This window comes from Anolis sagrei, chromosome 3 (assembly GCF_037176765.1).
Source record: "Anolis sagrei isolate rAnoSag1 chromosome 3, rAnoSag1.mat, whole genome shotgun sequence".
Lineage (NCBI taxonomy): Eukaryota > Metazoa > Chordata > Lepidosauria > Squamata > Dactyloidae > Anolis > Anolis sagrei.
In genome coordinates this window covers 233,675,891-233,696,564 of record NC_090023.1, presented here as the reverse complement: position 1 = coordinate 233,696,564, position 20,674 = coordinate 233,675,891, and the positions used below count along the sequence as shown (strand labels likewise).

The 20,674-nt window shown below is 39.6% G+C and overlaps 1 protein-coding gene across 1 annotated transcript; it reads right to left on the bottom strand.

Annotated features, from left to right (window-relative positions):
- Positions 1-6,435: 6,435 nt before the first annotated feature.
- KCNE4 (potassium voltage-gated channel subfamily E regulatory subunit 4) lies at positions 6,436-10,840 on the bottom strand. Its single transcript, XM_060767889.2, has 2 exons — positions 10,648-10,840; positions 6,436-9,102 (listed from the first exon to the last, which is right to left on the bottom strand). The coding sequence occupies exon 2, from the start codon at positions 9,074-9,076 to the stop codon at positions 8,561-8,563; it is 516 nt and encodes a 171-aa protein (XP_060623872.1). The 5' UTR covers positions 9,077-9,102; positions 10,648-10,840; the 3' UTR covers positions 6,436-8,560.
- Between the last annotated feature and the right edge of the window lie 9,834 nt (positions 10,841-20,674).

Genomic DNA, 20,674 nt, shown 5'->3' with positions numbered 1-20,674 from the left:
ACGCCTGCAAAGGAGGTGGGACCGAGAGCAGGGCCTCCCCTGACTAAACCCCCGAGGTGGATCATAAAAGGAGATGCGTTTGGACAGGTAAGCTGGGCCGGAACTGTTTAGGGCTTTATAGGCTAAAGCCAGCACTTTGAATTGTGCTCAGTAGCGGACTAGCAGTCAATGGAGCTGGCGTGACAAAGGGGTTGTTTGCTCCCTGTACCCTGCTCCGGTGAGCAATCTGACTGCTGCCCGTTTGACCACTTGAAGCTTCCGAACATTCTTCAAAGGCAACCCCAACTAGTTCTCCTTCATCCTTTCTATTACAACCAGTGATCCAATCACACACAACAAGAATGTGTACATATGATAACTTGCCAAATAGCAAAATGCCACATGAGTTAATACATTTGAGGAATGAGCTGAAGTCTACAAAGCATAACATAATAAAACATGTTAGCACTGTTTAGTGTGTGTACACATGTCAGGAGGGACGGAGGGAGGGAGGAAGGAAATTATGCTAGTTTTTGGAATTCACTGACCATCAGGTGAAGATGGTATAGAGTTCATGGAAAGGGAAGAAAGCAATACTGTTGTTGTAACAAGGGCATTATGGTTTATTTTTCTTATGCAGATTGTAAGCCTGAGGGCAAATGAACATGTTGTAAGCTATTCTGTGTATGTTTGTGGCTGAAGAGCAGCATAAAAACTCTCTAAATAAAAAAAATGTTATGACCAATAAATTTGAATTTGGGTTTCCCTGTTCTACATCTAGTGTTTTAAACTGATTCTCTCTACACTGGTTCTCTCAGATTTGTAACCATCTCTCCATAGGTTGTTTTGGCTTCACTTGACCCCTTCTATTTGAATGCTGTTCTTCCTGCAATTATTTTACTGTTGTTTATACTATGCACTAAAATAATTAATTAATATTTTATAATTCATAATAAATAGTGCTATTTACACTATGAGGAGCCCTTGGTGGTGCAGCAGGTTAAACCAATGAGCTGCTGAACTTGCTGACCAAAAGGTCAGTGGTTCAATCTAGGGAGCAGGGTGAGCTCTTGCTGTTAGCCCCAGCTTCTGCCAACCCAGCAGTTTGAAAACAGCCAGTCCATGCAGTCATGCCACCCACATGAACTTGGAGGCATCTACAGACAACATCAGCTCTTTGGCTTCGAAATTGAGATGAGCACCACCTCCTAGAGTTGGGCACAACTAGATTTAGTGACAAGGGGAAACATTTACCTACCTTTTACACTATGTGGTGTTTCATCTCTCATATCCAGAAGCTTGGGCCTCTTAGAAATAAGAATTTGGATTCACATTATGCTTGGACAATACTAAAGCTCTTTCTTGGTCTATGACCAAAAGCAGGCCCCTCCTTGCCAGTCAAATATGAATTGTAATGTAGCTTGCCTATGCTTAGAGCATGGCATTCTAAGAACCTGGCCTGGAATTTCCAGATTGAGGGATGGAAATGCCACCAACATGTTTACAGTGTCCATAATTTCATATTTTCCCACAATCTGGATTTAATCTATTCTGAAGTCCCAGAACTACTTTCCCACTCTCTTTCCCACTCAGTTCTTCCCACAATAGTTTTTTTCTTTGTTTATCACACTTCTCTTTTGCAAAGTATCAAAACCATTAGTACAGTGTTGCATCTATAATTCTCCTATCTTCAGTACTGCCTGCCAAGGGGGTTAGAGACAATTGCATTTCTCACTGTTTTCTGCAAACTTCATTTCCTGCCTCCTTGGTATCCCCTATTGCAGGCATGGGCAAGCTTCTTAACTTAGGGGCTGCATGGCATGCTGGAGTGGGGTGAGTGGGCCGGGAGGGAGGGGGTTCTCCCCAAGTCCCCTCCCTGCCCTTTCCTCCCCCTTCTCTTCTCTTTTGGAGGCAGAAAGTGAAGGAAAGATGGGAAACATTTGGATCCCCAAAAGATTAGCCTTGGTCAGGATGAGATGATGGATGGGAGAGAAAAAGTGTATTCATTAGACCCCATATTGCCTACTCCTGATATAGAATGTTAGAATCCTAGAGCTTCCAAGGGCCATCCAGTCCAACCACCTGTCATGCAAGAAGGCACAAGCCTCTGAGAAGAAGACTCCACCACACTCCCAGGCAGCCTATGCCACTCTGCAACAGCTCTTACTCTCAGGAAGTTCTTCCTAATCTTTTCAGTTGAATCTCTCCCGCCATTTGAACCCATTGTTCCCCTGTACCCTGGTCTCTAGAACAGCAGAAAGTCAGTTTTTCTCCTCCTCCTCAATGGGATATTCTTTTAAATCATGAAACTTTGTTCTCGTGTTCCCTCTCTACCTTCTCTTCTCACAGCTAAACATCTCCCAGGAGGAAAGGACGAAGGAAAAAGGGAGGAAGAGAAGGATGGAAGGAAGGATGGAAGGGAATGTAGGGCGGTAGAAAAGTGATGGAGGAAAGACAAAAAGGAAGGAAGGAAAGAAGGAAGGGTGGAAGGAAGGAAGGAAGGAAGGAAGGGAGGGAGGGAGGGAGGGAGGAAGGAAGGAAGGAAGGAAGGAAGGAAGGAAGGAAGGAAGCAAGGAAGGAAGGAGAATGAGAGAGAGGGAAGGAGGGAGGAAAGAGGGAAGGAAGAAGGGAAGGCCGAAAGAATAAATGAAAAGGAGGGAGAAAGGGAGAAAGAGGAAGGTAAGAGAGGAGGGAAGAAGGAAAGAGAGAGAGAAGGAAGGATAGGCTAGTGAGAGAGAGGAGGGTCTGAGAAAAGAGCCCGGTGGGGGGGCGGGCCTGGGTTTGCCCATACCTGCCCTACTGGCATACTTCCACAAGTTGCATCCATGTTTTCCTCCAACCTGTAAAATGCTCTGTGTTTGCTTGCTGTTTACTTCTCTTTCATCTTACCAGAAAGTGTCTAACACCAGGTGGATATATATATCCCATTTTACAGGGAGCAGCCTTTCTCTGAATGTGTTCTTTTTGACTGAGTCTTCTAACTGAAGTCTCTAATTCATGTTTATAGTATCTTCATCCCACTTGAACTGTCATGGTTCCATCCCATGGAATCCTGGAATTTGTAGTTGATGGCCTTGGCCCTCCATATATACAGATACTGTATATCCATTAATTTAACTATCAATGGCTTGAAAAAGATTTTTAAAGCAAACCGCCATTTTATATAAGATACATAATTTTACATCATCATTGTATTTAAGGGAACTTGAACATCCAAGGATTCTGGTATCCACGAGGGGTCTTGCAATCAAAACTCAGTGGATACTTGGGCCCATTGTATTTTAGATACTCTGCTACTCTATTGTGGTAGTTCAGGAAGGTGGATGACAGTTCTCTAGTAAAGAATTCTAAGGACTTTCCTACATGAACCTGATATTCCTTACAGGTGTACTATCATTGAAAGAAGATATACTATGTTATGAATCCTTGATATTACAACTCTCTTCAATTGCACAGTTGCACAGATTTGTAGTCCTGCTATTATATTTGTGCATACCCAGCTTCCTTGCACTTCCATTGTTCCATGTTTTTCTAATTTTAATTTTAGAGCAATTTCACAATTTCAGCTTTGAAAAAATACAAAAGGCAAATATAAGTAGAAAATATAAAATAAATGGGAAATCGACGGCTTTGGAACAATGAGGGGGAAGGAGGAAAGGAAGATAATTCCTCCCTCTGCCAACACAGAAGAAGAATGAACCCATCACACTAAGGTAGCTGATGAGAATGTTACAGGATTGCAAGGGACCATTAGAAAGAGGCATGCTGGCAGAGGTATGTGCACAGCATTGTGTAACAGAGATCATGAACAAAGGTAGTTTTCTAGCTGTGATGCTGGTTTGCCTGCCCCATGAAGTAAAGTCCTATGTGTCTCATCAAATAGCAGACTCCCTTATGAGCCTGCACTAACTATGAAGACCAGCTTTGGAAGCCCTGATCTGTTTTTTATCTCTCTCTTTTTGGCAAAATTTTATTCCAGTGGTTCTCAACCTGTGGGTCCCCAGGTGTTTTGGCCTACAACTCGGGGGTGAGAAGGGCGGGGTATAAGTAACTGAAATAAATAAATAAACTCCCAGAAATCCCAGCCAGTTTACCAGCTGTTACGATTTCTGGGTGTTGAAGACCAAAACATCTTGGGACTCACAGGTTGAGAACCTCTGTTTTATACCATTAGGGCAGGGACAAGTGTCAAGGCATGCTTGATGGCCCTGTGGGTTCATAATTTGAGTGGCAGTGGAAGATGTTTTATCCTGCTATCACAACTCTTCTGATTTGATTGTCATGGTGGACTCTCACTTGGAACTTCACCAGGGTCCCCCCCTTTGTATCTTTCATGGGGAACGTTTTTGTTAAAAAATCATACTAGATTTTAGTTATAAGCTGTTCCTTAATGTCCTTACTAATGTGTTGGTATTGCTTCCCTGTGTTATCTTAATGAATATATAATTTTGTTGTGTGTTATTAAATTCTGCTGCTTCTACTGTAATTTTCTTTCAGTGTTGCTTTAATGGGGGAATCAGGATATGAGTATTATTAAATAAACAAAGGTATCAGATAAGCTTTTTGAGACAACAGAAACATTAGAATGCAATTAGAGTGAGTCAGCCCTGGAGCAGAGTAGTCAGGCCAGTCTCTGCCCTGTTCAAGGTCTTGGTCATATGGCCAGAATGTATGGGAGTTCAACTGAACCCCCACATACATTTATTTACCATGGTTGTGTTGTTGGGTTTCTGTAACCAATGAAAATAGATTCAGTGGTTTGCTTGCTGAAAAAATTTTCATTGGAAGTTTAGCCTTTTAACATCAATAATCTAAGATGCAAACTACTTTGTATTATCCTGATTCCAAGTGTTAGTTCCATCTGGAGTAGACCTATTACATCAGGGTTAGACAACTATATAGAATTGGAGGCTACACCTATCCCCATATCCCCATTGGCCATAATACCCACCCATCCGCATCCCCAAATTCTTTTTATGGCCAAAATGGCAGCAGGGAGTGGCAGCATGTAGTCATTGTGGCTACTACCTGGTCAAAAAGAAAATATTTGGTGGGAGGTTCTAGGCGTATAGCAGGTTATTTGAGGGATTTTTCTTGTCTTTTACTGAGGTTTATAGGAGGAAAGTGTTTTCAGTTGACAGTATTTTTTAAAAAAATGCACTTCAGGATACTGGCAAAGTTTGGGGGCACTTGTTCCCATTTGTGGTTCACAGGCTTCACTTTCCATATGCCTACTTCAGATCAATGAGGAATCAATAATTCATTGCTTATACACATTCTATTGGATCATTTTTGGTTGGAATTAACAACTGCACCACTAAGGCCCCTTCTACACAGCTGAATAAAATCCCACATTTTCTGCTTTGAACTGGAATATATGGCAGTGTGGACTCTGAAAATCCAGTTCAAAGAAGATATTGTGGGATTTTCTGCATTAATATTCTGGGTTATATGGCTGTGTGGAAGGGCCTTGAGTTTTTAAGTGATCCAAATGCTTCAATTGCATTCACTGGTATTCTTTAAACCAGTGTTTCTCAACCTTCCTAATGCCACAACCCCTAATGCCATGACCCCCTAAATATATTTCCTCATGTGGTGACCCCCAACCGTAAAATTATTTTCGTTGCTATTTTATAACTGTATTTTTGCTACTGTTATGAATTGTAATGTAAATATCTGATATACAGGATATATTTTCATTCACAGGACCAAATTTGGCACAAATACCCTATATGCCCAAATTTGAATGCTGTTGTGGCTTGGAAGGGGAGTTGATTTTGTCATTTGGGAGTTAAAATTGCTGGGATTCATAGCTCACCCACAATCAAAGAGCATTCTGAACACCACCAATGATGGAATTGAACCAATCTTTCACTTAGAACTCCCATGACCAAGAGAAAATACTGGAAGGGTTTGGTGGGCATTGACCTTGAGTTTTGGAGTTGTAGTTCACTTACATTCAGAGAGCACTATGGATTCAAACTATGATGGAACTTGGCACAAATATTAAATATGCCCAAATGTGAACACTGGTAGTTTTGGGGAAATAGATCTTGACATTTGGAAGTTGTAATTGCTGTAGTTGATTTTGTCATTTAGGAGTTGTAATTGCTGGGATTTATAGTTCACCTACAATCAAAGAGCATTTCAAACCCCACCAATGATGAAATTGGGGCAGATTTCTCACAAAGAACCCCTATGACCAACAGAAAATACTATGTTTTCTTATGGTCTTTGGTGACCCCTCTGACACTCCTCTCATGACCCCCCAGGGGTCCTGACTCCCAGGTTGAGAAATGCAGCTTTAAACTATCTTTTCCCACATTGCTGTTGGGGGAACAGTGGATTACATTTGAAAGAAGTGATCATGAAAAAGATAAAACTAATGGTACTAGTAAGATTTGAGTCTGAGAATCATAGAGAATTATTTGGAATAATAAAAAGCCACACAGAAAATACACACAAAGTGATTCCTTTATTTAAATAAAAAGTGTTACCAGAAAGAACCAATTAAACATAAATATGTAAGACAAATATATACAATCTGGTATCAAAGTATATACAAATTTGTCTTTCAAAACAACAAAGAAGGGAGAGGGAAAGTCACAAAAAGATTTGTGTGAAAAGACATGAGGATTCAGCAAGGAATAAAACGTGACAACTCCAACGATAGTCTGAGTTGGAAAGTTTCAGATTTCAAGTGATTCCAGGCAAAATGCCAAAAGTTAACTTGGCTTCTTTGAAAAGTTTTAACAGCTCCTCTTGGAATAAAATAACCTAAGTTTTGTGCTCATGGGTTGTTTAGCAGACTCCATAAAAATATTCCCATTGCCTTTAATGAGATTTGCAGCTACTTGTCAATGAGTAATGAAGCTTCCTATAAACAAAACAAAGCTATCTCCTATGACATCAGAAAGATGAAATGACCATTCTTTTTGATCCATGACATTAGACCAACCCTACTATAATGAATCTGGAGCTGGAATTGGAAAGGGAGCTTTGACCTGATTTTCTCCCTGTCTCCTTTTCATGCTGTTTTCCCAAACTTCTTTCCCATGACAATAAGCATGTTTCTAAGTTGTTTAACTCAGTCAGACAGGCATTTTGGCAACTTTTCTGTTGTCAAAACCAGTCAACATATTGATGTCATTGTGAAATGCAATGCCTGATTAAAATAATCATAGCACTGGAAGTTCAATGTTATAACCTTCATTAAAATTTGCCTATTTTTGTAACACAATCGACACATAGTTCAGTTGCAATATTTTGCGAAACAATGGTCAAAAGTAACCATAAGCTGGCATGAGACTCAAAGAATGCTGAATACAACTGAGTAACAGTGATCGATTTAACAGTGTGATGAAGATAGGGAAATCATCAAAATGGAGTTTTACTCTGCCAAATACTTCCCTGCTTCAATGTGATGAAGTCCCTAAACTCACAAAACATTGGTTTATAGCCAGCTATGAAACCAGAATTTTAATAATCTTGGCTTGAAGTGTGTTTGCAAATGCTTCATTTTGCTAATCATAGTTTAATGCAGGTTTGGTGAATATATCAACCTTCAGCTATGGTTGGACTGGTTATACTAGTTATACTGGATGTCTGAAATCTGGAGTGAGACAGGTTATCCATCTGTAATTTTGTACAATGTCTGAATTTCGCAGCTTCAGTTCATGCACCATATCCAGACTTCCCCAAAACGCAGAAGCTGAAGTGCTGAGCAGAAGAGGGAAACCAGCAATACAGCATACTTTGACACCATCTTTTTAGGAACTTCAGCTATGGTTTGAGTTTTCTAATTTATGAGTGGTATAAATTGTTAAAGGAGCCATCCTCCTTCTTACATTAAGGCAATTTTTCAAACTGAAATGGATACATCACAAAGTTAATGAGGCATGGGAGCCTCACTTTCATTCCATTGTATTGAGTTGCTTTCACCATTGTCATTAAAAGAAAGTGAGATTAAGTAGCCCTATGAACTGTGATCACAGGCTCTGTTGACATAAATCTATGGTTGTGTAAATGCAATCACAATTTCCATTGGCATAATTTATTTATTTCATTGGCATTCACATAAAATTTATCCCCAAAATCTGTTCTTGCTCAGATATACCCACACAAGACTCCTGATTCCTACATAACTCTGCTGATTTGGAGTGTCGAGATTTTGTTCAAGTGTGCTCCTTCAGCAACAGATTGAAGCAAAGATCTTACTTTGCATTGCATTCTTAGTATACCCAAAAGTATTCCTTAGTATACCCAAAAGATTGTTGAAAAAAATCAGCAGCAAAAATCCACAAGGCTAGCTGTCAAAACATAAGTCATTTACAAATCAGTCTGCTTCCCAAGGTTTTCCTATATTGTGAAGGAAGCAGAGGCTACATTAAGAGATTTGCCAGGGAAGAAATTTTCCTTCTGACATAACAAAAGAGACATTCTATTACACATTAGTCATTGCTACTTCAGCTCCTCTGCTTCTTACAACATAATGATTACCCTTTCCCATTTGAAAAGTATATGGTTCAAGGCAGGATGTAAAATTGGGAATTGTTAGTCTTTCATTTGAGGAAAGAAGCTGCTAGGAATTCTGATGGATGCTCTCTGAAGAGCCTTCACTGCTGTCATTTAGGAGAGCAATTTCAGCCGTTTCCCCCAGTTCAGCACCAGGTACTTCCTCTTCAATTGTGAGGTTAACATCTGTCAAGGAAGACTCACTCACGCTGCTGCCTTCCATGGAACAGAGGGTGCAAGAAAGAGCCGGTGCCATACTCTCTTGCAGCATGCTTAACATCATGGGAATCTGGACAGATCTCAGTCCTGAGATGGTTGGCAGAGGCTTTACTGCTTGTCCCCACTCCCTCTCCTCATCTTTATAGAGCAGCATCAAGTTGGACTTCTTTTCCTTTCTCTTGCTTTTCATGTATCCCAGCATGATTCCCATTAGAAAGATTCCATAGAAGGACATGACAATCAAGATGTAAAAGTATTCATTTCCATTCCCTCCTCCTTTCTCAAGAGTAGAAGCAGCAGGACCAGAGCTAGCAGCAGCCACCACCACAGGCAGGGTCATATTTTGATGTTCCATTGTGAACATCAAAGCACTTTGGGGAAAGTCGGAACCTGGAAGAGAAACAGGGATAGGTATTAAATGCTGAAAAACTAAAGATCAATTCTAGAGAGTTATAAATGAACAATCTTTTTTTTTCTTGACAAAATAAAGAATCATACTGAGGTTGGAATATTTAAAGTAGCTTTCCTGAAGATTAATCTCTGAACATAGGGAGCAGCACTATATTAGGTCAAGCTATTTCATAAAATCACAGAGCTGGAAGAGTCTGCAAGGGCCATCTAATCCAACTCCCTGCCATATAGGAATACACAACTGAAGTACTTCCAGCTTCTTTTTAAAAATCTCCAAACAAGTTTCATTCATCCAATACTGCCTGCTTGTCAAACTGTCAAGCAGAGATCTTCCCCATTCACCCACTATGTGATCCTTCCTCACTGGAAATAACAATAATTGGAATTTGCACACGCAAAGCCTCTGCTTTACTACTGATCTAAGGTCCAACTTTTAATGACATGTCCATTTCTTGCAGCACAATATTTCTGTGAGCAATACCATAGGATATCTTACCATATCTTACTAAGAAGAGTTGGACTGGATAGCCCTTGTGGTCTCTTCCAAGTCTATGATTCTATGAAATACTCCTTGTGCAGACATAGCAAGCATGGTGTAATAGTTTGGGTGTTGGACTATGACTCTGGAACCAAAGTCCAGAACTCAGCTCAGCCATGGAAACCCATTGGGTGCCCTTGAGCAAATCACATTCTCAGCCTCAGAGGACATGGGCAGATACCTTCTAAATAAATCTTGCACAGAAAACCCTTGGGGTTGCAGTAATTCAGAATCAAATTGGAGGCACAGAATAAGAACAAGACATAATTCAGTGATAGAATACAGACTTTCCATACAGAAGGTCCTTGGTTCAGTCCCTAGCATTGCATTGAGAGTCATTGCCAGTCATTGCTAACAGTTCTAGGTTAGGTTGATGGATGCTTGAGTAAGGTAACACCCTGCATTCCTAACCCTAGGTAAGCAATGTCTCCAAGACTCAATTTCCCTTTTGTAATATGGAAACGATAATGCTTGTGTTGAAGTCTTCCAGGTTCTTGCACAAATTATTGAAATTAAGGCTATGAACAGCCAAGATGCCCTATCCAAATGGTTAATATGATGAGAATGAAGATGATGATAATTGCACAACTCTACACAAAATTTCCATTTGTTTGCAGATCATTTTACAAACTGGCTAGACTTTCTAATATGTTTCAATTTTTTTCTAAAGATTAGGCACTAAGAATGTTCATAATCACAAATTAAGAAAGGATATTCTTTGCCTAAGAAAACCCTATAAAATCCATGGGGTTGGCTTAGTTGGCAGGCGATTTGATGGCACACTCACATACAAAAACAATTCTGATATACATGAAATATATAAATGTTAGAGGCAGAAGATTCTAAGGTTTGCTACCAGACATGCTTATTGAATCAATGCTCTCTGACTTTGTATATCTTATCGGTGCTCTATGGTGCAAAATAATATAAAAGTTAATATATCCAGAGCAGTGAAGCAAAGAAGAAAGAGACTTTGAACAACTTACGTGAGACTGCAAATAATTCCAAGCTTCCCAAAGCTCTGAGGAGACAACGAATCTACTCGGTTCCTGAGTTCTGAAAGTTTCATGGGTTGCTTCCAGAATTAATAGCTGCTGGAGAAATGTTTCATTCATCACGTGACTTGAGAGTTTACATTACTTTCATCCTAGAGTCAGTGCATGAACTCGAAGGTCTGCAGTTTAACTGGTTGAATTCCTGACACTTTAGTAACAAGAAGGGGGGGAAATCAAAAGTCTGGATGAGTTGACTAACTCTTTCCTAAACACACAGATCAGTGCTTGAGTGTTTGGACATAAGCACTACTCAGGCACTCACACTTCAATGATAAATTACGTGATTTGTGCTGTAAGTTTTTTTGTGCTGTCTGTATACGTTTTGTGTGTGAAGCAGTCCTGCCAAGAGTTAAATAAACTTTGCCAGATAGTACAGGGAAGGGCAAAAAGGATCTCATGAAAACCCCTTTCATGGCTATGCACAAGCAGTGCTTTTTTTCAGGGGCTTTTCAGAGAGTAGTGTCTGCCAAAATAACTTTATAATTGTCTTGATAGGTATATGCAGAGCCTGGAGAAGTTACTTTTCTTAAATATTCCTCCCCCCCCCCCCCCCCAATTTGTTAGCATAGCCAATGTGAAAATGCCCCCAACACCCTCACAAGTGCATTTGACAATTGCGGGTAATTAAAAAAAAACCAAAAACCGAAAAATGACCCTGTTGAAGGACTCTTGAGGCACCAAAAATACCCTGGATGTAGACACATGATCTATGGGCTGCATTTCCCCCTCTCCTGGTGTATAGGTTCAAACTGGACAATTAAAGCTCCAAAAGCTGTAATAGCATACTTTAACCTGGCAGCAAAAGGAAACTAGTGCCAGCCATCGTCGCAGGCCTGTAAAGAAAGGGCTTTTCCCAAACAACAGATAATAATTTCTCCCATGCTCTCACAGCAGCTATCACTCTCACTTTTGAGAGAAAGAGAAGCCCCTCCAACTTGTGACAATGCTGGCTGGAAATTCAGGGAGGGGTGGAGCTCCCAAAGTAACTTTGTTTTAGATATGACAAATTATGACATGACCAGTTATGACCAGCAACAACTCACTTAACATATTGGATAAGAATGAGTGAATGTATTTTTTTTTTGTTGCTGTCATTTTGACTTTGCTCATTTTAAAAAATGATGCTTTTGAACACAGCCTTTCCCCAGCCTTTAATGGCTATGTATTCATGTTGGTGTTGTTTTGAATAGTTTATTAATTTTAAACATTTTATAATGTTCTTAGGTTGCATTTTGCTATAAACAATTCTATGATTCTATGGGGATGCTTTAATTTGGCAGGAGGTTGGATTAGGTGTGTGATGACACAACCAAGCCTTTGGGAAAACTATAGTGTCTAACTATACTCAGGGGCTATCTATATATCTTCTGTTAAGATTAAGACCCTTAGCAGACAGAGGCACTTTAGGAAAGGTGAAAAGATAACCAAATGAGTTTACTGCAAACAAGATGAATAAAGGATTAACTCCACCCGGAACAATCATAAGGTAACTTAAAACAATACATTATAAAAGGAGATTTTGCTGGTTGTAGTCATCTCTCTGGACTCTTAGAAAGTCTCTTGCCTCTCGTGTAAAGCAATGGTTATAAACTGTCTTAATCTTCTTTCTTGTGAAGCTTAAGCTGGCCAAAAGCTTCTGTTGTCCTTTGGACTGATGGCATATGGATACTGCTGAATGCAGGTGCTAAGGATGCCATTTTTTAAAATTTCTTAGGCCTAGGATTACCAGACAATTCCCAAGTTTCTATTCTCTGTAGCTCTGCTGCAAGAAGGGAGGGAGGAGTCCAGCAAGAGAGCTCTATACAGACAAATGGAATAGACAAAGTAACGCTGGCCTCTAGGAGTTTCTTTATGCTTCACCCAAAAACTAAAATACAAAGGAAGGTATCTGAACTATTGGGAAAACCTATGAACAGGGGGTACTAAAGCAGAGAAGAGGAAAAAAGCAGAGCCAAGACTTCACAAGGTGACCCATGGGATGCCTTTCTGCTATCTCTACATACAGTGATTCTATGATTCAAGCATTAGTATTAAAAAGTAATCTTACTACAGTACTATCATAATATTAAGGATATATCCAGGCTGAAAATACCAGAAAGTCCCAGATTTTCCTCCTTTTCAATTTAATTTTAAAATTCCATGCAAATTTTGTTTATTCTACCATATTTTTGTCAGCTCCCAGTACAATCAGAAACATTTTATACCAGATTCCCAAGTTGGTTTATTTTAACACAGTATGGAAATGGCAAGAAATAGGAACACAATCTGGGACTTTTCAGTCAATCTGGATGTGACCTAAGTTGAACTGAGCAGAAACCAAAACAACTCTGGATAGAATCCAGGGACATTATCATGAAGGAACACAAAAAGAATCTATCTGTAGTCAAGTTAAGGACAAGTAGTTAAGGACAGATGAGAAGCAAAAGTAAACAATAGCAGAAATAATGTCAGAATCCTGAATATAACTGTTAAGCAGCAGGATAGGGACATGGTGGACCATTATAATAAGCAATGCAAAGACCAGAAAACAATAAAAAATACATCAAGGGACACCTCTTCCCCAAGATGTGAGAAATTAAAATGAAATTTAAACCAAGAATGGGGAGCTATAAGCCCAACATTCAATTTTTTTTTTTAAAAAAAGCAATATTTGAAGAACAATATAACACAAAATAAAGGATTGTGGAATCTTTCAAATAGAACTCAAAGACATATCAATGCTGGTCCATATCAACATACTAAAGGAATCCTGGAGTAGAATGAATGGAGTTCAACAACATTTTAACTTCCATGTCTAAAAGCCATGGAGTTATAGTTTTATAAGGATTTTAGCTGCCTCAGCCAAATTGTGCTGGTCCTCACCAAAGTACAGATCCATAGCATTGAGTCATGGCAGTTAAAGTGGTGTCATTTCCATTAATTCTACAGTGGATATGCTTCATAGGAGAAAGAAATTTGTAGCATAAGTATCATAGACTCATAGATTCAGACTGTATCTCATGAGGTATACTGAGTCTACAAAAGCTTAGGGTACATCTTTCTTCCAGATCATCCCGAAGATGCTACAAAATTTCTTTGAAGAATCTTTTAAAGAAAAAAAGTTTTGACAAATCTCCATAATTTTAGAAAGTAAATTGGAAGCTGCTCTCAAAGCACTGGGAGAAAATTAATTACCAGAAACAGATGACATAACAATGTGCACTAAAGAAAGAATGCCCATCCAAATTCTATCAACAATTTGCAAACATAGACGGAAAACAAAGCAATATAATATATAGACTGGAAACACTCAGTATACATTCAGATCCCATGGATTGCAGGGATTGCCATAATCACTGACCCACTGCATTAACCTTCCATGGAAACAAAATAATGTTCTTTTCTTTTCTTTCTTATTTTCAACCAAGATCTTTACCATATATGGAGCAAGAAATTCTAGCTGGGTTCAGGAAAGGATATTATATTGCAAACATATGTTCACCAATGGAGCATACCAAAGAACTTCAAGAGAAAATCAACATGCTTTACAGATTGTGACAAAGCCTTTAATTGTGTAGATCATTAAAATAATAGTTCACTGTAATACACACATACTTATAGTGTGTGCTGTAACTTCTGATCGTCCTGATGTATAATCTCTAGTCTGAATAAGACATCAGGAGAAAACTACTAACTTTATCCCAGGCTGCCCCTCCACACACACACAAACTCCTGTTTCTAAACACTTAGAATCCATTGAAGAAAATATGTGTGACAGAGCCCTTCCCACAACGCAAGGGGAGTTCCAATTAGCACCTGTCATGCTTCGTTAGGAAAATGTCTGAAAGAGTTCAAAAATGTAAGCAGGTCAGCGATCATTTTCTGGACTGAGGAACCAGGATATAACTGGAGAAAATATCTAAAAACATGTGGGATGGGAACTGTCAGAATTGCTCACGTTGAATTGAATTGAGGAAGTGGGCAAATGGGTTGTCCTCTGGGTGGTCTTCTGCCAAGCAGTGAGGTCTTGCTACTCTGCCATAATGCAGCTACACAATCCTTGCATGGTAATTTTTAAAAATAAAAATAAAAATAAGAAATAGCGCTACTTTAGGGATTGTTTTGCCTTGAATCCCCTTGGGGAGATAAAGCAGGGTATAAATTATTATTATTATTATTATTATTATTATTATTATTATTATTTAATGTTAGCTTTCAAAATAACTGGGTTTTCTGCTTTTTTTATCCTTTTAAAAAGTTGAGATCGATCCCGCCAGAAAGCATTGATAGAATTATGGCTTTATATCCAAATTAATACCTATTATCTGCATTTTCTAGAAATTTAGATCTTTATTATTACAGATTGGAGACTGAAAGATCGAAAACACATTGCCTTCGATGTACGAGATTTGGTGTTCTGGGGTCTCGGAGTACACAAATCTCAAGAAACTGCAAGAGTTCAGTTCTTCCAAATGTTGAAGTTAGACACCTTTTTTAAAGGGGGAATCTTTTCGCTCGTGGGATAAGGATGAAAACTGATAATACTGGTGAAACGGGCAACTTCAAACAACATGTGATAAGGAATGACTAACATAACTATGTAATACTACAGGACTAAACGCCATGGGAATATGATGCTTTCCCCCATCCCACCCCACTCCCACATGCATGGGATAAATTCCTAGGACTTGGATGAGCTGTTACCAAAGAACTCAATAAGATTAAATAACAAAGTCAGAATCGCCCATGTCAGAACCTTTCTTATTTCTACTTGTGGTTGAAAAAATGGACATTGAAGAAAACTGCAAAGACAAAAATTAACTCAAGTTGTTGGTGTTAAAAACTGAATGTGGGTAAGAGTTGCATTGAAAAATTGATCCATCCCTCAACCTGAAATAGTTCTGAGATTTTTGTATTTCCCTAATATTGACCCTTTAGGGCAGTGGTTCCCAACCTTCCTAATGCCGTGACCTCTTAATACAGTTCCTCATGTTGTGGTGACCCTCAACCATAAAATTATTTTCATTGCTACTTCATAATTGTAATTTTTCTACTGTTATGAAGCATAATGTAAATATTTGATACACATAATGTATTTTCATTCACTGGACCAAATTTAATGCAAATACCGGATATGCCCAAATTTGAAAACTTGAGGGGTTGGGGGGATTTATTTTGTCATTTGGGAGTTGTAGTTTTGGGGATTTATAGTTCACCTATAATCAAAAAGCATTGTGAACCCCACCAACAATGGAACTGAACCAAACTTGGCACACAGAACTCCCATGACCAACAGAAAATACTGGAAGGGTTTGGTGGGCATTGACCTAGAGTTTTGGAGTTGCAGTTCACCTACATCCAGAGAGCACTGTGGACTCAAACAATGATGGATCCAGACCAAACTTAGCACAAATACTCAATATGCCCAACTGTGAACACTGGGTGGAGTTTGTGGAAAATAGACCTTGACATTTGGGAGTTGTAGTTGCTGGGATTTATAGTTCACCTACAAGAGCCCTTTGAACACCACCAATTATAGAATTGGGCAAAACGTCCCACACAGAACCCCCATGACAAATAAAAAAATGCCGAGGTATTGGTCCTGACTCCCTTCATCTTTGACATTTCATCCAGTCCAATCACCCTCCATAACAAAGGAGAACTTATTGTCCAGAATTCTGGGGATCCATCCGCAGTGTGCCTTCTCTGATCAGTTCCAATCAAGACAAGCAGAGATGAGGGCAGAGTCAGAGATTATTGTTTTGATTGCCAAGGAAAGGTGTGATGGGAAATTCTCAGATCTGATATTTTCTTTCTTTACGGACATTAATGTTTTACAGACATTTGAATATAATAGACATTGTTCTGTTTGGTAAAAATTATTATCCACTGTTTTATTGGTACAAAGTGCATTTATTATTGTCATGTTTTACAACCCATGTTTTGTGGACTGTACAGTGGGAAATTTGATAAAGTTCTTTGTTGGAGGAAATCCTGAGTTCATCTCTGTGTTCGAGTCCATCTCCTCTCTGCCTGTGAAGGCATTCCAGGGCACTAATATGGGCACTAACTGGGGACAATGGTGGCGTTGATCACTATTGGGGAGGAATGGTCCTGTGCTTGGATCCCCTTTAGGTGAAATTCATTGTGCCCCTGTATGATTGGTTTGCCATCTGATTGATTATCTGCACTCCAATTTGAGGCTGGTGGCTCCAATGAGGGAGAAATTCCCATCCTTTTTGGCAACTTCTGCCTATTGTAAGGTGGTGGGAAGAAGAAGGATGAGGTTGGGCTTCCTAGCAGGAGGTGTTTCCTGCCGCTAACACTGAATGGGATTGTGAGAGGTCATCCACCTGAGCCCCAATCTCAGAGATTCAACTTTCCAGGGTCTGGGTTGTGGATAACAAACTCATGTAAAGAATCCATTGGGACTTGGAGAGCTTCTGTGTTTGAAACACGACTTCTGGATTCCCTTCATCAGTCTCACTATAAGATTAAAGACTGCCCTCCTCATCCACTGCAAGAATAGCAGTTAACATTAAATAGCTTTGAGTACCCATTTAAACTGAGGGATTGTGCTGCTGCCACAAGCATACTAAATAAAACGAGGAGGAAACTTTTATGAAAACCACAGTAGTGCTGAAAAGTCTAAATTGTGTGTCAACGCACTGAGCATCCTGGTGTTTCAACTGCATTTTATTTGACCTTATTTTATTAGTGACATAAATCATGCACGGGGGGGGGGGGGGCACTCAAATGAGAACAAAAACTTTTTTGGATGCAGCAACCTGGAAATTATGTTTGGAATGTCTGGAAAAAATGAAGGATCAAAAGATGACAACTCTAAACTAAATTTCTAGTGCAGTAGGTCGCTGTGGATTCAGCCAGAACTTCTTTTGTTTAAATTTATGTATTTGGGTTACAAGCTCTCTTCTGCCCTAGTTTTTTCTTGGCTTGTTATGCATGTTCATCACACTTAAAAGAACAAATGATGTAGAATGACACTTAAAATAAGTGAAATCTGAATAGCAATTTGGCAGGTGCTTAGTTTTGCTCTCTTTTCACTAAGCAAACTTAGCTACTCATTCTTTGTTGTAATGACGCCATTCTTTCTGTTTACTGAAATTGCACATCACATAATCCATTCCAAGAAGACAAAACAGTCCCAAATCAACTATGTATGCTGTGTATATATAACATAATTGCCCTCCCTTACGGAATAATTTTCAGGGACGTGTATGTGAAAGGACATTTCACATTCTCAATGGATGTTGAAGATCCCCCTCTGTTAAGGTCTCAGTATTTTCCAGACAGGTCATACATCTCATTTTAAAAGCTAAAGAAATTTGTTTAGTAAAATTAAAAACATTCTCCTCTTCTATATTTGTTGTTTTTGAAAGCAGAGACATAAAGACTGAAATAGCAGCCTTCCTGTCATTTGAAATCAAAATGATTTTTGTTAAGTTGATTTTATCCTCGGCAGTACATATTCCCATACAATAGACAATGAGCTGATGCTGGATTCACATCTTCTGGGATTTGACAGAGTGACTTTTGTCCTCAGTGTTTCTTTGCCAAATATGTATGCAGGGTGTTTTCCCTTCTTTGCCTCGTAATATCTTTACAGTTAACTATAACTGTCTAACTTCTATCAGCCCAGATCTGGCTGGGTTTCAAATCACATCAGCTCGAGGAGTGGGCTCAGCCTTCTTGTTGGGCTATAAGTCCCATCATCCCCTGCCTGCCTAGTGAAGGGGTAAGGATGTTGGGAGATTCAGCCTTGCAAATAGGCTGATGCATCTGATCAGCTTGGAGGAAAGCTACATTTCCAGTTGTGAGTGGGAATCATGCAGCTCTCTAGATGTGGCAGAACTGCAATTTTCATCATTCTCTATCAGGCCCCATCAGTCCCACCAGTATTTTAATTTGGGTCATGAAAGGTATGTGCATCACGTTTGGTCCAGATCCATCAAGGTTCTACCATCCTGCAAGTGTGGCAGACTATGCTATCTCAGGAACAGTCTAAGTAAGCATAGACTCGTGGTGTGGAGACGTTGGGTACATTTACTACATTGTAAAATTAAGGTAGTTCGATATTATGTTAACTGTCATAGCACCCTGCCATAGAATCCTGAGAGTTGTAGTTTTATGAAGTCTTTAGTGTTTGCCTTCTTGTGATACAAGCCCACACAGTCGTTTTCATTGCTGCTGTTATTTATAGGTGTTGATTTTGTTATTTTTTTGGCATTTTAGCTACAAAATTGTGATATGGTGAAGTATGGGAGGAGTTGCATGGGATGATGCTATGGGTTACTGCATCAGGTGACACCAGCCCTGGTGATGCCACTGCATCTGTGGTTTGAAAATTTCCCTCCCCCTCAAAAGAAAAAAATCAAAAGGCAAACCTTGACTATGATGTTGTATGGGATTTGTGCATCCATGGATTTTGTTTTTCACAGCAGTTCTTGAAACCAGACTCCAGCAGATACCTAGGGCTTATTGTATACACATTGGATTGCAGTGGCACAATGGGTTAAACCACTGAGCCGCTGAATATGCTGTATGGAAAGTTGGTGGTTTGAATCTGCGGGATGGGGTGAACTCCCACTCTTAGTCCCAGCTTCTGGAAACCTAATAGTCCCAGCTTCTGGCAACCTAGAAAACATGCAAATGTTAGTAGATCAATAGGTACCACCTCAGCGGGAAAGTAAATGGCGCTCCATGTAGTCATGCCAGCCACATGACCTAGGAGGCGTCTATGGACAACGCTGACTCTTCAGCTTAGAAATGAAAATGAGTGCCACCCCCCAATGTGTGTCATTGTTTCTAGGCATTGAATGTTTTCCTTTGTGTCTCTATATGCTGGAATTCGCCCTGGGTCCCTTCAGGGAGATAAGGAAGAATACAAATTATTATTATTATTATTATTATTAATAATAATAATAATATGAATATTATTATTATTAAAGTGATTAAACTAAGCTTTGTATTTTTAAGAGGAAAAAGACAGAAATATATACGAGCATATCTCACTCACACAGAAACTAAGCTAATTCCAACATTCCCTGGCAGAATCTGAAATGTTGGCTCCTGCAGCTTTTTTGTAGAAAATATATTAACCTTTTGTGGTCTGATGATCTGCTTGATTTTATCTTGTGAGTCAAGGAGGATTAATGACATCGAGGAGGTTTAATGACATCACCCCTGGGGGCTTATTTGATCCATGAGAGGCTGCTCCCCATTCAATTCCCACTGGTTCTTGAACACTGTGCATGTAAGTGAGTTGTGTGTATAATATAAAATCCCCTGTCATCCTTCCCTGAAGCAAGCTGCTTATGATCAGTGTGAAAGAAAGGGCAGCGGGAGGGCAAGGGAGTAGCAGGAGTAGAAATCCCCTCCCTTCCTAAGTAGAAGCAAGAGGAAGCCGGGCAGATGAACATGGGAAAATGGAAGCTGATTCATGGAAGGATCATTTTTCATTCCTTCCTCTCCACCATGGCTATCTCCCCACCCGCACTGTTTCCTCTCTTCTCTGGATTGCAGGATGGGGAAAAGGAAGCTCAGATCAAGAGCATTGCCCTGAAAAGTTTTTTTCCCACTGTTTACCAGTAGCTGTAGGTGGCAGCTTGCAGCAGTGGTGGAAATAACAGAAGCAACCAACAAAGTGGCTGAGAGATAAAAGCAGGAAATTGGTAGTGAAAATCCATAAACGATACATGCAGGATATGTGTTTGTAGGGGAATCCCATGCTGTAAGATGGATTAGTCTAACTTTCAGAAGACCATAGCCACAATTGTGTATTACAGTTGATGTTGAATAACTTGATACATTCATAGCTACGAACCAGAGGAACTACAGTGAATTCACCTAGGAACTTTCTATTCACATCCATGCTAGCACTGACTGGTCCCCTTTTTTATAATAGTACGCTAATTGGGTTGTTGTAGGTTTTTCGGGCTATATGGCCATGTTCTGGAAG